We start from the raw sequence: 17,860 nt of genomic DNA on the forward strand, positions 1-17,860 counted from the left end.
TTGAGCATTTTATTTTCAAAGTAACGGTAACAATTATTACTATAGGAGTCTTAGCACTTCAGACTGCTTTCTTAGATTTGATAAAGCTTACCAATTTTGGTCATACTTACTTTTTTGTGGTACTGGAGATTAAATTTAAGCCTTCACTCTGAGCTATATCTTAAGCCCTGTTTTTAGTTTTGAAACAGAGTCTTTCTAAAGTTAACTGGGCTGGGTTTGAATTTGTAATCCTCCCTTCACCTCTCAAGATGCTGGGATTATACATGTATGTTCACCACACCCTACAAAATTGTGATTTCTTAAGTTAGTGTGAATTTAGATAGCTTGACAAATCATAAACCATTTACATTTTTTCTGTGAGTGAATTGTATGTCTTTTGCCCAGTTTTTCTTGGTTTTTTATCATATCTGTCCCTAGTAAATATTTAATTCTGTTTGAACTTGTGTTTTATTCATATCGAGTGCTTTTCTAATGATAGTTTTGAAACTGCTATAGCTTTGGCGATTAACACCTGCCACTCAAGTGGGAAACGAAGAGCAGCAGAAACTGAGGCATGCCGGGAGAGATGACTGCTGCCTGACTCAGTGTTCTCCAAGGCTGGGCTTGTGTGCAGAAAGCGCCTCAGTCTCTTTGTGTACAGTGCATGCTCTAGTCTAACTTTTAAGACTCTACGTTTTAGTTACATAAGTACTTTTTTTTTGTATTGGTCATCTGTGAACCACTAAAGTAGGGTCCAGAAATTGAGAGCGGTGGTTTTGATGATTTTAGTACTGGAATTCTTCTTAAAAGATCTTTGATGGGGATCCTAAATTATAAAATATTATAAATATAAATCCATATTATTTTACATTTATTGTAGTGTGTTTAACTATATATAGCACTATTAAATGTGTTTCTCAAGGAGTTTAAAAGCTTTATTATTTGATATATTCAGAACCCTGGGAAGCTGGGCAGTGTACTTTGAGATTTCATTGAATATGGTAACAAAATTGCAGCATCAAATTTCTTGGTGATAGCTGGGCATGGTGGTACACACCTGTAATCTCAGCACTTAAGAGGCTGAGGCAGGAGGATTGCTGTGAATTTAAGGCCAGCTTGGGATACAAAGTGAGTTTAAGGCCAGCCTGAACTACATAGTAAAACCCTATCTAGCAAAGACCAAAAAAAAAAACCAAAAACAAAACAATTTTTAGTGGGTTAGGAAAACTTTCACACCTCTAAGCTTGACTAGTCTAGACCAAATATATATTATAAATTGGCAAGACAGTGGACAGTCAATGTAAAACTATCCCTTTTACAGGATAGAGTGGATTAGCACTAAACCTGCAAAGGGTGGTTTGTTCTGTGCTACTGGGACGGGAACCCAGGGTCTCACACATTTTAGATAAAGGTTGAGCTATCACTGAACTATACCCCAAGCCCCTGTTCTCTAATGTACTGTGTATTTGTCTTTTGAGCAGAGCTGTGTGGGAACATCTATTTATTTACTGCTGCTTGATTGAAAAAGTTTTTTCCTGGGAATAAAAATAACTCTGGTGTAGTACTTTCCAGTTTACCTAATGTATTAATCTTGCTTCATTTGTTCAGTTAGTAAATACTGACAGTGTTAATATAGACCCAACCCCAAGCTAGAGAAGGACTTCTTAGTGTATTTTGCAGGCTTGTTTGCCAGGTTGTTTGTTTGGGGAGTTTTTTATTGGCAGTGCTTGAAATTGAGCCCTGAGTCTCAGACATGCTAAGCAGGTGCTGAGTTAAATCCCAGCTCCTCCTCCCACTGTTTTTATGAGACTTCTAATAACTGTCCAATGGTCCATATTTCATGTACACTTTCTCTGTATGCTTGTCCTTGCTTTGCCAGGCTCCTTGAAAGAAATTGTGGATGTAATTGACTTGTTCTGTTAGAATCTCTTCATCTGTTTCTTCAGTTAGTTTTCCATATTAAAGAGTATAGATGTAGGTGCTCTTTTGCCCTTTTTATCTTGATTAGAGCTATCTTATTTTTTAATTTAAATGTTAAGCATTTACTTTCTTTTCTTTTTTTTTTGTTTTTGTTTTTTTGTTTTTTTCCGGTACCTGGAATTGAACTCACGACCTCGCGCTTGCCAGGCAGGCGCTGTGCTGCTGAGCTAAATCCCCAGCCCCTACTTTCTTTTTTTAAGTGTTCTTGGAATCTGTCCTACCACATTTTTACTTACGTTATCTGAGATTTTTTCATCTTTTTTTCAGTTTCCAACATATTCCTAACATTTAAATCTGCTTTTGAGATTATCTAGTAGGAGAACTTTTTTTGGCACCAGGAATCAAACTCAGGACCTTGTACTTGCCAAGCAGGCTCTGTGCCCCTGAGCCTGGCCCAGAAATGTTCAATGTAGATACAACATCATTTTCCTATTAGCATTTTCCTTTTTCAAAGCACAAGGCTACTATTGTAAACCTTGTAATTGCATTTAAAACTTACGCTAGTAGCTGGGTGTGATGGTGCATACCTGTAATCCCAGCACTGCAGAGGTAGAGGCAGGAGGATTCTCCAAGTTCAGGGCCAGCCTGGACTATATATCCAGACCCTGTCTCCAGAAAAAAAAAATTAGTTAATTAAATTTTAAAAACTTAGGCTAGTGAAATGAGTTTTGTTTTGCTCTTTAAATTCTGAGTTACTTTTTCACCCATAGTTTTTGTTTTAAGCAAGTGAATGTGGAAGTGTGTTCTTGTCATCAGCATGCTTATTTTCACTACCTCAGTATATTAGGGTAACATTTACATATGTGGTGTTACTGTTGTCAGTATCATGGCGTTTCTAGTGTAATGGAGTATTCTACAGTGCTACTTAACAGCATCATGTCATTTGCTTACAGGGTGTGTTTGACCATCGAATGAAGTGCTGGCAAAAATGGGAAGATGCTCAAATTACTTTGCTCAAAAAACGTGAAACCGAGGCAAAAATGATGGTCGCTAACAAACCAGATAAAATCCAGCAAGCTAAAAATGAAATAAGAGAGGTGATTACTTAATGCTTTCTTTTCTCAGAGTTTTTCATTTTATTCATCTGTGCATAATTTTTCATAACTTTTTTTCTGAGCCATTCAACACTTAGCTATTTCTTCATATATTTATGAACTGTGTTAGAGTTACTTTTAGCATTTTGATCACCATTAAAATCTCCATAGCCCTTTTGTTGCCTTCATATGATTTTAGACCGGATAAAGCAGCATACAAGAAAACAGTCTAAAACTAAGCCTTACATTACTGTTTATAGATTTCCTTTTATATGGTTAATTTTATTTCAAATGATTACTCATTTTGCATCTGAAAGTGGTTTTAGAGATAGACTTATCCCACATTTAGTTGTCCAGGCAACATTATTCCCCATATATATGTATTATATATGGTATTTTAATAAATTTATATAAGTTTATTATAATTTATATACTTTTTTTGCCATGCTTCAATAAGGAAATTGAAGAGGTAGGACAATCTTTATATTGCTAAAAATAAATGTACCTGCTCTTTGAAGAGTATGTACCAGTGTTCTGGTTACATAATGAGAAAAAATACATTTCATTGCTTAAATCTTTAGTTTACTTTATTTTAGCTCTTCCATTGGTCACTAATCACATTTTGTTGTTTCTATACTGAATTTAATGTTAAATGATGGGTTTTCAGTATACCATAATTCCACTTTTTTTAAAATTACTCTTTCTACCATTACAAAAATGTTTTTTAAATGTTTGTCATTTTCCTATTTTAAAGTATTTCCACAGGCATACAGTTAATGAACATGTTCTTGAAATTAATACTAACTATATTCTGAAATGCTGATACAAAAATGAAAAGATTGTATGGCAACACTGTTGGTTTATTTGATAGTGAGTTTTATGCTTAAAATATTTCTCTAGGTCCTATCTAATTAAGCTATGGACTTTGCAGTTCATTAAGCATTGCAATTTGATAACCTGAGGAAATCTAGTAGTGAAAAATATTAATGGAAATCAGGCTGATGTGCATTTTACCAGTAGGGAAGTAAGGTACAACTTTGGTGCTAAGTTGGTTTTTGCCAGTATCAAGCCATCTCAGTGTTTGTAGGCATTATGTTTAAACTGAATGAATGCCACACAGCTGGTACTATAGTATTTTTGTCAGGGAAATGAAGTATTTGTTCTTTTGTTTGTTTTTATTAGTGGGAGGCAAAAGTACAACAAGGAGAAAGAGATTTTGAACAGATCTCTAAAACAATTCGAAAAGAAGTGGGAAGATTTGAGGCATGTATAAAACTTCATTTTTCTTAACATGGTCACATTTTGGTACATATGGTGAAATTAAATTTATTTTTCTGTTAACACACTTTTGGCATGTGTTGTACTCAACAGAAAGAACGAGTGAAGGATTTTAAAGCTGTTATCATCAAGTACTTAGAATCATTAGTACAAGCACAGCAACAGGTAAGCCAATTCAGTAAATTCCTAGAATTTGTTTTTGGTATATTTTTCCAATTTAAAGAAGATAATTAATGAAATAGGCTTTTAAGCTCAAGACGAATAAGAAACAGACATATGCTTTTTCCAACATTTAGCTATTCTAACTTATATAAACTTTGTAGATTAAGATGATATTCACTATACTTTTAATTTGCATTTCTCTAATGGCCAGCACTGTTGAACACTTTTTCTATGTGTTTATTGGCCATTTGTGGGTTGTTTTGGTTTGTTTTATTTTGTGAGACAGTGTCTCACTGTGTAGCCCAGGCAGTCCTCAAACTCATGGTGATGCTCCTGCCTCAGCCTCTAGAGTGCTGGGATTATAGGCACGTGACACCTTGCCCCACTGGCCATTTTTACTTTTGAGAAGTATCTGTTCGTTTTGGTTGCCCATTTTTAAATTGGGTCTTTAGATTTGGGGGAATCTATTTTTTTTTTTTTTTTTTAGTTCTCTATATATTTTCAGTGTTAGTCCTCTGTCCAAGGAATAGCTGACAAAATTTTTTTCCCATTCTGTTTTTTTAATTCTTGGTTTGCTGTGCAGAAGCTTTTTAATTTGATATGATTGCTGTCTTAGTTACTGTCTCTTGGTGAGATGAAATACCTGAAACTCACAAGTTAAAGGAAAAAAGGTTTATCTTAGCTCACAATTTGTAGAAGTAGAGGTTTTAGTCCATAGTTGACTGGCTCCAAGGCAGGGCTTCTTAGCAGCAGGGCATTGCAGAGGAAAACGGTTCTTGGTGCAGCAGGCTGGAAGCAGCAAGCTGGACCCAGCAAGCTTTTTTTCCCTTTTTATTCTTTTCATGCTATAAGCCTGTTGGTTGGTTGCCACCCACACCCAGGGTAGGCCTTCCTGTTACCTACTCCCAGAACTATGCTGAACCAGTTGTTGGATTGATTGAGTTATCACACACATGCATAATCAGCACCTCCCCAAAGCCCCACCTGTAAGTACAGAGGCTTTGGATATCTCCATACAAACTGTTACAATCCCACTTGTTGATTCTCAGTATTATTTCTTGTGCCATTAGAGTTCTGTTCAGAAAGTCCTTGCCTACACCCATGTCTTCAAGAGTTACAATACCTATTTTATTTTCCAGTAGACTGTTTCTTTTTTAACAGTTAGGTCTTTGATCAATGATGACTTTAGTTCAGTATGTGGTGAGATCGTGGAAACAGTGTATGTGTCCATTAACAGATGAGTAAAATGTGGTATTTGTACACAGTGGAGTACTGCTGTGCCTTAAAGATAAACTTGAGGTGCCTTTGTAGACAGAGTTTGAAAACATTGTTAAGTACAGTAAGTTAGACATGCATGCTTAAATATTGGACAGTTTCTCTTATGTGAGAAACTCAAAATATAACCACAAAGTGAAAAAATAGATACATAGGAAGTAAGAAAAAGTTCAAATAATTGTTTCAGAATGTTTTAAGACATATGCTAATCTGTTTTATTTATACTCCAAGTTTGATACATACATCCATTCAGTACATGGCAGTGATAACAAAGGGTGAACAGTGATAACAGTGCACCCTTGAAATTTACGGGGTTACGTTCCTAGAGCACCCATGAATTGTGAAAAGCTGCGAATTTCAGATATGGTCAGAAAAATGTCTGTAAATGCCTGTGTGTATAATTCAGAACGTTACTCTGTTGTGTCTCCCATAGGTGTGTAATTTAATTCATAAATACTGTTTTGGCTCTTGTAGCTTTCCATGATACCCCACGCTGTTTCCCAGAGGCAGCGTGTCTGTTTATGTTTCGTATTTTTCTCTTTACTTGGCCCAAGCTCACTCTGCAGAGCCAGTCTCTCTCCCACTCTTCACTTTTCCTTTCTCAAATAAATGTGCTGTACACACATACGCACATACATACTGCTTTAATAAAGCCATAGAAGGTGCAGGGTGTTTTGGCAGCATCCTGGGGATCTTGGGGCTTTAAGAACAGAACCAAGAACCCTTGAGAGAGCTGCATGCAGTACAGCCACCTCTTTGTGTTTGAGACAAGGTCTTCCTGTGCATTTCAGACTGGCCTTGAACTCACATTTATGTAGCCCAGGCTCACCTTGAACTCCTGGTCATCTTTTTGCCTCAGCCTGCCAGTGCTGGGATTATAAGCATGTGCCACCATGCCATGCCCAACTAAGAAACTGGGTTTGGTTTGGTTTGGTTTCAGACAGGACTTTGCTATGTAGCCGAGGCTGGCCTCAAGCTCTCATTGATCCTGCTACCTCAGCCTCTCAAGTGCTGAGGTTACAGGCTTGCGCCACCACACCCAGCCCAACTAAGAAATGGTTTTTGTTTGTTTGTTTGTTTGTTTGTTTGTTTTAAATATTTTTTATTTTTATTTTTATTTTTTTTTGGTTTTTTGGTTTTTCTCCGGTACTAGGAACCGAACTCACGTGCTGCTGAGCTAAATCCCCGGCCCCCAAGAAATGGTTTTAAACATAACTTTCATACTTGTTTTTAACTTAACTTTAGTTTATACCTAAATCTCTCCTGTGGATGATCTTGCAGCTAACATTTTCCCGTCCCATTTTTTTATTGCTCAGATATTTTCTTTTCTTCTTTTATTCCATTCCTCTTGCCAACAGTAACAAAAAATGTGAATATACTGTGGATTAGGTGGTGCAACTACATCATGTTGGAAAAGGTCAGAATTGTATTTTTAAGCAAATTTTTAAAAATATTTGGTAACAGTATTTTCTATATAGACTTTTGAATAAAAAAGACCTAAGGTATTATATTTTTTAAAGTTATACAGTTTATGTCAGAAACAAATTAGTCATGAAATTTGTTTTAAGTAATTTATAAATGAGTTGTATGAATGGTCTTCAGGTAAGGAAGTGATTTTAAGAACCAGACCTTTCCCATAAATATCTTCAATTATTTTGTTAATTAAAAAAGAACCATATGTTAGTAAGTGCTGTTATTTGATATTTATGCAGAATTTTATATAGAATTTTTAAGTGTTATTACAGGTTATGTGCATTAGAATAACAAGAAATTGATGCGAGTATATTTTATTTTGATTCCCATCCACAGCTGATAAAATACTGGGAGGCTTTCCTGCCTGAGGCCAAAGCCATTGCCTAGCAAGAGGACTGTCCCACTGAAGACAATGCTGGATGTGGCCAGTCATCCTGACTCTACAGTGAATCACTTAAAACCATCCAAATAAACCACTCTATATTTTATGAATTACATGTGGTTTTTTACATATAAATAAATATATATATATATACACACACACACACTCTGACATTTTATTACAAGCTGCATGTCCTGATCATCTCTGAATTAAGTGGACTGTGGCATGACATTCTGCAATACTTGCTGAATTGAACACTATTATGTCTTAAATACTTGCACTAAAATGTGCACTGCAAGGCCAGAAAATTTTACAATATTTTTTCTTTATATGTTCAGTAATATGTTTCCCCTCAATGAAATGAATTATCAATGCATTAATGTTCACTTTTACATTCCTGTACAGAAATTATGATTTTGTGATCACAGTAATAAAATGTTATTCCTTGTGAAGTATTAGTTATAAATTATTTGAGTATATAAACATAGTAGGAATATTTTTAATAGGAAGAAACTTTTTTCTAAATGTATATAGTTGACACTGATTCCTTAAGTATTTTAATTGACAGAAAAAGATGAACTCATATGTTATAGAATGACTAACACTTCTGTTTTCTTATGAAAACACGATAAATCAAAGAACATTTATCTCTCGATTGCCTCAGGTACGAAGACAGTACTTGTCCTTGCTTGTTTTAATCCACCTGTTTTAAGAACCCTCTGTAAGTATTAGGAAGAAACTTACTCGTGTTTGTTGTCAATTCTGTGGATTTTTCCCTTTTTTATTATCTGCAAAATCTGAGACGTTGCCTGTATTTAATTTATTCCTTGCCTTTTTGTTTTTTAAACTAAAAGTAGATCATCAGTGGTCACAGTTTACACAGTGGTAGGTAACATGCTAAAATAGAGCACGATAGGGGCTGGGGATTTAGCTCAGCAGCACAGTGCCTACCTGGCAAGCGCGAGGTCGTGAGTTTGATTCCTGGTACCAAAAAAAATAAACGAGTAAAAAAAAAAAAAAAAATAGAGTATGATTTGATGAGTAACCAAAGACAGCACAAATTTGAAGTAAAGTGAAATTTAATTTGTCTTTGGCAGCTTTCTTCCCACTTTTACTTTCAGACAGGGTCTAGCTGTGTAGTTCATGCTGGCCTTGAGCTTACAGTGATCCTCCTGCCTCAGTTTCTTTAGTGCTGAGAACGAGTGTGTACCACCACACTTGGCTATTCCACCACCACACTTGGATTTGGTATCCTGTTTAGGTTACTGTATCCAGTCCTTGGTGTTGAAAATTTAAGTTATGACCGCAGTCAAAGTTCTTTTCTCTTTCCTCCCCTCTCCTTCCCTCCCCTCCTCTTTTTTCTTCCCTCCCTCCTTTCCTTCCTGCCTTTCTGTCTTCCTTTTTAAGTATTCTTAAAAACACTCCCTGTTGACTACCCCTTGCTCTTGCAGTGGCCCCTCCTGTGTGCAGGATATATCTTCTCTATTCATGCTTTTGTTTCCTCTTGTTTCTTTTCTTTCTCATTTCCTCAATAAACATTCACTACTCCTTTTCTTCTTTTTCTCTCATTTCCCTCAATAAGTGTTACACTATCATGCTCAAAAAAAAAAAAAAAACAACCCAAAAAACACTTAACTGTTGCTGGGTGTGTTGGCACATGCCTGATCCCAGCTGGATCATTTGAGCTTAGGAGTGTTTGAGACCAGCCTGGGCAACATAGCAAAACCCATCTCAAAACAAATAAGCAAAATCACACCCCACTTCTTGGGCTTAATGACCACGTCTCCCTTCCACAGGAGTAAGGTAAGGTATGTGTGACTGAATCACTCCCCTTAATACCTTACTGGGTAAATTAACACAGCACAGTATTCTCAGTGTATCTTAGTTAAAATGTCTAGACTGCTGTAGGTATAACATGTATAGTGCTAGAACCCAGAAGGGTGCCTGATACGTAGTAAATAATTAAGACCTGATGAATAAGAAAAAAAATCCAGAATGTATAAAATAATGTTTGCTCTTCTATGAAACTAGAAACAGAAATAGTTCAAATGCTCTGTTATTGAGCAAGCTGGGCTGGTTATGCATGCCTATAATCTCAGCAGTTGGAAGGCTGAGTCAGGAGGATCACTGCAAGTTCAAGGCCAGCCTGGGGTACATAGTGAAACCCTGTCTCAAAAAAAACAAAAAAAATACATATAGAGAGAGGGCAGCTTACCAAGAATGGCAGGCTTCCCAAGAATGGCAGCTCAGTGGAATGATGTCCTAGTTTTTTATTTCCTTCCAAAGATATTTTACATACGGTGTAATTATTTGTTCAAGCCAGAATCTTCCATTCAGCTGTGGTATATTCACAAGAATGTCTGGTAGGTACCTGAATGGTCAGTACTTTGTCTTGATGAAGCTAAGGAAAGAAACAGATCAGACTCTGCTCCAGACCTCATCTCTCTGACATGTATAAAGTATATGTTGGAAGTTTTAAGTAAATCATATGCAGCTGTGATACCCACCATTTTAATAATTTAATGTTTTAGCATTCCACTAATCTTTATGTTCATATCTCTAAAATGCTTTCACTCCAAACAAGTTAATATTTTCATTTTACAGATTGAAATTTAAATATTTTTTTAGCCAGGCGTCATGGTGCATGCCTGTCATCCCAGCACTCGGGAGGCTGAAGCAGGAGGATCCTTGTGAGTTCGAGACCAGCCTGGGCTACAAAATGAGCTTCATGAAGTCCAGCCTGAACTACATAGCGAGACCCTATCTCAAAAAAAATTTTTTTTTATTTAAGTATTTTTTAACGTGACAGTTAATCTAGTGGAAAAACCTGAATTTGAGATTCTTACATGTTCTTTTTGGGGGGGTACTGGGAATTGAATTCAGGACCTCGTATTAATGCATTCCGTCTTGTTTCTGTCACTTAATAGCTCTATGATATTGAGTATATCACTTGTATAGCCTATCTGTAAAACAAGTGCATAAAACTTCTCTGATTCCTGAAGTGCCTTTCTGCTTGAACTATCAAAGACCATTTCCTATCAGTAAGGTCAAAGAAAAACAAATACTTAAAACATGCCGGGCGTGGTGATGCACGCCTTTAATCCCAGCACTGACAGGAGGACCGTTTCACTGGAGACCAGCCTGGGCTATAAAGTGAGCTCGAGGCCAGCGTGAACTGCATAACAAGACCCTGTTTCAAAAACAAGAAAAACCAGCGCACTTAAAGTATGCTTTCCAACACATAAACGAACATTTGCTTGATTTCCTTTTTCACTGACTTCGGACCCTGTAGTTTGATGTGTACTGACGGTGTGTGTATGGTGTCTTACAGTACCCCGGTTTCTTTCTCCTTAAACTTCATGCCCTGCTGTAGTAAAGATTTCCAAGTTCCTTAAATTGCTTATAGGTGGTTTTTAATATGAAATAACCTCAGTATAATCAGCTTTCTCTAAAAGAAGAGATGAACAGACTAAGGAAAGTACATCCCTTCAAAAAGTTACTGATTGTAGCATCTAGAGGAATTGTAAAGACGTCCACATTTCTGTCTCCATAAGCCCTTGAGTGGGCTAAAGGGTGGCCTTCCTTTTTTTTGTCCCTGCGTCCTCTGGCAGTCTGTGATTAGCAGGTCGGGCAAGTGGTGAAGAGTGGGTCGGAGCCCTGGGGGAGGCTGTGCACTGCACCGTGCCCCAGCTGATGGAGGGGCTGCTGGGAACGAAGGGAGGGGTGGCCCCCATTGATTGTTGCTACTGGCTTAGAAACCAGGCATCTCCATTTAATGTTCACCAGTCAAGATGTGGGTGTTATCTGTGTCACAGTGTTTGAGGATTTTGGTTTTGTTGGTTGGTTTTGGTTTTTTTCCAGTATCGGGAATCGGAACTCAGACGTGCTTGCTAGGCAGGCGCTGTGCCGCTGAGCTAAATCCCCAGCCCGTTTGAGGATTTTGAATAGAATCACCACCCTCTTTGTTACATAAAATTCAGAATAAAATCATTTCTAGCCCTTATAGTGAAGGATATGATGTCAAATAAAAATGAAGGTAGATAATTGGCCAGACATAGGAATAGCAAGAAAAGGGAATGACAGTAGAGGAAATGTGTGCCTACCTTTGTGATCAGGGCCAGGAAGATGAGGTCATGCGGATGAAGTCCTTAAAATTCAGACCAATGGAAACAATGTGAACCACACATACAATTTATGTATGTTTGGCAGCGTCTAAGATTTCATTGTTGTGAGTTTGTAAAAAAAACGCCTCCATACCAGTGTGAGAGGGGAGGGTGTGGGTGGAGGGCAGAACAAGGGGAGGAGTTCAGCTCCTTTAGTAACAAAGCTCCAAGTTCACTCCATAATGGATTTCATCTGCGTAATGATGTTAAAGAATCATCACTAGGGGCTCCGTTGTACCGCTCATCCCATCACACAATTTTTATATTTTACGTAGCCAAATTTTGAAAAGTAAAAACAAAATTAACCTTTAACCTAGTAGGTTCAAAATACTATTTTAACATGTAGCCCTGTATATTAGTATTGTTGGAGTATTTGGTGCTTTAAAAATCTTCGATAGTGCGTGTTTTGTACTTTCAGTACATCACCATTCAGACTGGCCACATTGTAAAAGGCTGTTGATACTGGACACCACAGGGTTAGACAGTGCCTGTAGAAACACAAGTGAAAGTCCACAAACTAATTTGTTTACCACTTTGAGCCCAGTGAAGAAGCTGAACAAGGCACGTGGGTGTTGGAACGATTTAGTTCACAAAGCTTTGTAGCAGTTTTTGTAAGAGTACTCGGCTATTACTACAAATAAATTATAACTACTGTCAGAAGGAAACTTACAGACTGTCTAGTAAAGCCGCCTGGGTTTACAGATTAGTAGATGCAGAGCTTAAGTCATGACTGAAATGATCTTTCACCTTAAATTGTAACCAGGTGTGAACATTCTTCCTTGATGTATACTTTTTGTTTTTTCCGATACCGGGAATCGAACTCACGACCTCGCGCTTGCCAGGCAGGCGCTGTGCCGCTGAGCTAAATCCCCAGCCTCTATGTATACGTTTTTAAGATTTCTGTTCTAATCATGGAAACGTAGAATTCTGAGTTTGTGGAACACAGAGAACCTGTTTCTTGAAACTGTTGCTTCAGAATCTAAAGTACAAAATCTTGTAGAAAGGGAGTTGCGGCTTGCTATCTTAATTTTTTAGTCCACATGAAATTTGAAAATGCTCATTTTCCTTTCTCATGTCACATTTTAAAAGTTCTCTATAGAGTATCTTTAAATATTTCTCTTACCTGGGCAAAATGGGAACTGTAATTAAAATCAGTCAAGGTGAAGCTGCTCACTTGTTAATGTGTAGAAAATCATTTTTTAAAGGCAAGTTAATGGGTTATTCTGAAAGAGTACTTTGAGTGGGAAAAGGCATATTTTAAATTTGTATATATATGTAACTGTTCAGTAAATGTTACATTCAGACAGAATTTAACAAAATTAATAAATTCCTTACTGCTTCCATAGTCGTCTCAAGTTATCTTGATTTTAACCTATATTTTATTTTCCAGATCTTCACTTCAAATGCCCTCATATGTGTATCCACATATAATGTGTCTATTTATACGTACATGTGTATGCATGTAGGCCAACAGGCTTTTCAACCAAACTTAGATTGTAAATTTTAGGGGTTTTTTTTGTACTGGCAATCGAACTCAGGACCTTGTGCTTGCTGGGTAGGCACTGTGCCACTGAGCTATATCTGCAGCTACATTTCAGTTCTAAAGGTTTCCCAGTCTCATGTAACTGAAACATACAGCCAAGTGCATACCGTTTTGCTTAGGTACCCCAACAAGACCACTTGAGTTGATTGTATTTCTGGGATAGCCACCATCTCATTTCTACTGTTTGTGTGCAATCATCAAGATCTTGGGACCAGGGCCAGTGATACAGTTCAATGGCACAGCACCTGGCTGGCAAGGGCAAGGTCCTGAGTTCGATTCCCAGTGCCAAAAAAAAAAGTTCAGAAAAATATTAAATCTGAAATAGCATAATGTATAGTCTGTCTCTACTTTGCTAGTTGTACTACTGCCATGTTGCTAAATTAATCTTCCTGAAGAACTGTCAGTACAGCAGTATGTTCAGAAATCTTCAATGGACTCCCAACAGTCTACCAGTAGGGCCCAGATGCTCCAAAATCTGGCCTCCAGTTCCCTTAACTGTCTTTGTTTTTACCTTCTACCTTTACTCACCTATTGCTCTAATCATTGAAGTCCCTGTCTTGGAAGCATGCTTTATCCAGTCCTGGTTTACTGTTCTGGTAGTGATAGCCCTTGAATTATCTTTGGCAATCTTACTTTTCCTTTTCATGGCAATTGTTTAAATCTTACCCATCCCTTAAAATTTAAGGCCAAACGTAAAATCTGCATTTAAAATTTTTCCCTTTAAATACTTCCATTAGTTAGAAGGAAGCAATCTTTTGATCGCCAAATAGGATTGCAATAACAATTTGTTCCTTTTAGACTGTGTTGATTGGTGTCTTTATTACTGTGTGGCCTGCTTTGACTAGTATACATTTTCTGAGGAATGACTGGGCCCTTCTTTGTTTTTGTGCTTTTTCAGACAGGACTCATTATGTAATCCAGGTTGGTCTTGAAGTCATGATCCTCATGCCGCAGGAGTGCTGGTATTTCAGTCATGCGCCACTGTGCCCAGCTCCTTATAGAAACTTGTGTGTTACAGCCAAGACAATACAATAGGACAATCAAGAGCGGAGGCACCCAGCCCTTGTAGTTAATCCTCACTCTAGCACCTAAAATACTGACCTAGAGCGCATTCATTTGTTTTTCCTAAAACTTCAGTTTCCTTATCTATAAAGCATGAAATTCGCGTACTTGACAGGATTTGCTTAGAAAGTGCTTAGCTGTGCTTCATACAGTGTACTGAGCAAGGCACATCTTCCTCTCTATCACCAATTTTTAGGGCTTCTTCAGGACAATAAACTTACCCTTGGTTGGGGTTTAGATGTGTTTAACAAAAAGTCTCCTTCCCAAGCCGTTGTACCCCACATGTGCTGCCAGAGCTTGGGCTGAGGTGGGGTTTGAGGGGAAGAGCTCTTACTCACAGATCAGCCTGTAGAGAAACCCCACTGGAGTTAAGGAAGTGTGGTCAGTAAATCTTAAGAGGCCTTCTCCAAAAGCCTGGAGACAAGAAAGGGTGAGGTAGAACTGTGATAATTTGGGAAGAAAATTTATTTGTGTATAGCACAAGCAAGAAAGCCTTGAGTATGTTGAAGCCTAAGGAAAATAGAAATCCAGTGAAGTGGGGGTGGGGATTTAGCTCAGCAGCACAGCGCCTGCTTGGCAAGTGCAAGATCATGAGTTCGTTTCCTGCTACCGGAAAAAAAAAAAATCCAATGAAGGAAGAGTGAAAAGATCAGGAGAAACAGTTGTGGGTTTGCAAACCATCCAGCCAAGTGGTGAGAGCCTGAGCCACAGCAGTAGAAACAGGAAAGGAGACTTTAGGGAACGAGACAGGCAAGTTTTGTCCTGTCTTCTATTCATGTTGAGAACAACATGCTTACTGGGTAAAACTAATGTCTAAGGGAAGAATGGAGAAGTCAGTGTTACGGTTGATTCACTGTGTCACCCTGAGATGCTTAGAAGTTTAACTAAGTGACTCAGCAGTTCTACATCACAGGGTGTAGAGGACATGCCCTAGGGCAGCTGGCTCTAGGATATAATGGTTGATACACTGTGTCAATTTGAGAAGTTTAGAAGCTTAAGTAAGGGACTCAGCAGGGAGCCAGGATCCTCACTTTGAAAACATCCTGAGCCTGTGCAAGAGGAGGGCACAGAGATGGTGGGTGTGGGTGCTACAGCTGCTCCAGGGTGGGTAGCCTCCATAACAACATAAGGGAGGAAAAGAGGCATGCTCTTTCCCCTTTGGCTCTTGTTGCCTTTGCTGTCTCCTGCTGCCTTCAACTGTTGCCACTCTGCCATGCCACCCTGCCATGGAGCCAGCTGATTGTAGAATGAAACCTCTCTCTATAAACTGAGCAACATAAACCTCTCATTCTTTAGTTTTGGGTGCCAGGTGTTTTGTCTCAGCAATGAGAGAAAAATAAGTCAGGTGGAAAGTGCCACAGAAGTGGGGAAGCTAGGCATAGTGGTGGGTGCTTGCAATCCCACCACACAGGAAGCTGAGGCAGGATGGTCAGCAGTTGGAGAGCCAACCTACACAGCACCTGACTCAGAAAAGCAAAACAAGTGAATGAATGGGATATGTCTTCATTTGAAAAGGAAGGGAAATGGGCATATTTGGAGATGAAGATTATAGGTATCATAGCCTTAAAGTGGATTGTTAGGCCAATGTAGATTAGAGGCTGAAAGAGTGGCATGTACTTAGGAAAAAGAGATGAGCAAGAGAAGTGCTGAGTGCTGATTTTCAAATGCATTTCGAAATCATGAATTTACTGTGGAGCCAGTCAAAGAAAAAAGTATTTTTTCTGTAACCATCAGAAAACATGTAATGGCTGGGTATGGTACCACACACATGTAATCCCAGCACTCAGGAGGCTGAGGCAGGAGGACTGCCACAAATTTGAGGCCAGCCTGGGATACATACTGAGTTCAAGGCCAACCTGGACTATAAAAACAAACACCTATAACAGTGTTGGCTTTCTTATGTAGGGAGTTGCTGAAAGTGTAAGAGCGTGAAGGAGGAAGAGATTGAGGTGAGAACTGAGAAAGTTGACAGAAGTGAAGATGAGAGTGAGTGGGGAGCATGTGCTGGAGAACTGAGATAGAGTGAGTGCAAGCTTGGTGATGAGAGAATAGGAAGGCAGAGTGGGCAGAGAAGGAAACGTGGCTCAGAAGTGACATGATTCTTCAGTGCATTAGCGCTTGTTTAAGGAATAAGCAGCCAGTATGGCAGCAGAAGCCTGTGATCCCAGTTACTTGGAAGGCTGAGGCAGGTCTGGGTAATTTAATGAGATCATCTAAAAATAAAAACAGGCTGGGGATGTAGCTTCATGGTAGATGCTCTATCGAGGAAAAAGGACCCCCCAAAAGAATGAGACATCTCTTTGCAAAAAATAGCGCTTTATTTAAGCTGGTACCCAGCGGCACAGAGTACAGACGGGCTCTGCATGCTGCGCCCTGAGGAGAAGCAGCGAGGAGCTTATAAAGTGAAAAACCACAGAGGGGAGCATTCAATACCCAGATCTTGTCTTTGCAGAGTGCTAGGTACTTTTGGTGGTTATAATTCTCAGAACCGACGCTTTTCACAAGAACATCAAGTTAACAAGTTGGCTCTTGTGGTTTTGCATTGCCTAGGAACTGTAGCAGAGGATTTTTAGCAGGGGGTTTTGAGGGTACAATGGGTGACTGGAGGGTGAGGGAAAATGGCGCATACAGAACAGGATGGCGGTGCTTTGGTCAGGTTACAACAGTAGAGTGCTTGTCTAGCATGCATGAGGTATTGGGCTCAAGTGCCAGTACAAAAAAAAGAAAAGAAGATCAACACCAGGAACAACTGCCTATGGTTTTTAGTAAACACCCTTAGGTTTATTTTTGAGGTATCTATAAACTTGCTTTTGTTTTGTCTTTTTGGGACAGGGTCTCACTGTGCAGTTCAGGCTGGCCTTGAGCTCACTTTGTAGCCCAGTCTGGCCTTGAATTCCCAGGGATCTCCTGCCTCAGCCTCCCAAGTGCTGGGATTACAGGCATGTGCCACTATGCCTGGCTAAAACTTGCTTTTTGACTTCTTAATATTTTGGGAAATTTTTGCTTGTTGGTATATAAAAACAATTATGCATCTTCTGATTTTTAAATTAATGCTTATTTTACCAGATTAGTATATGTGCATACTCTGAAAATAAAGCTAGCATTTGAAAAGGCTGAATAACAGATGCCGAGGCTCTATGGCCACGTCCCCAGGTTACCCAGCCCCCTTCCTCAGATGACCTCTGTGTTTAGCTGTTCCGTCCACCATTGTGTACCTTCGCCTCCATCCTGCTGCACAGTCTGACCTCGCTGCCTCTGCGGCCTCTCTGCATTGCACACTGCCCCTCACACAGTTACGCTACAGTGTTGGGTTAAAGCAGTGCTCAATATGTGCAGTACTGTGCCTGTGTAAATACGTTCTCAGCTAAAGCTGCAGTGCATTAAATTGTGATTTTTAAAAAAATAAATCTTAGTTTTTGATTTACAGAAAATTGTGAAGGGTAATCAGGCATAGTGACATATGTCTCTAATCCCAGCACTTAGGAGGCTGAGGCAGGAGAATCATTGTAAGCAGTAGGCCAGCCTGGGC

The 17,860-nt window shown here is 38.8% G+C and overlaps 1 protein-coding gene across 1 annotated transcript in view; it reads left to right on the forward strand.

The window, feature by feature from the left end:
- The window catches only part of Snx2 (sorting nexin 2), a 63,644-nt gene extending 55,629 nt beyond the window's left edge, over positions 1-8,015 (forward strand). Inside the window, exons 12-15 of the mRNA XM_005409303.2 lie at positions 2,853-2,996; positions 4,176-4,256; positions 4,365-4,436; positions 7,518-8,015. Coding sequence (XP_005409360.1) covers positions 2,853-2,996; positions 4,176-4,256; positions 4,365-4,436; positions 7,518-7,568 — 348 coding nt within the window. The 3' untranslated portion in view covers positions 7,569-8,015. The remainder of the gene's footprint in view (positions 1-2,852; positions 2,997-4,175; positions 4,257-4,364; positions 4,437-7,517) is intronic.
- Positions 8,016-17,860: the final 9,845 nt, after the last annotated feature.

The sequence above is a fragment of the Chinchilla lanigera genome, unplaced genomic scaffold (assembly GCF_000276665.1).
Source record: "Chinchilla lanigera isolate Chin_1 unplaced genomic scaffold, ChiLan1.0 scaffold00120, whole genome shotgun sequence".
NCBI classification, from domain to species: domain Eukaryota; kingdom Metazoa; phylum Chordata; class Mammalia; order Rodentia; family Chinchillidae; genus Chinchilla; species Chinchilla lanigera.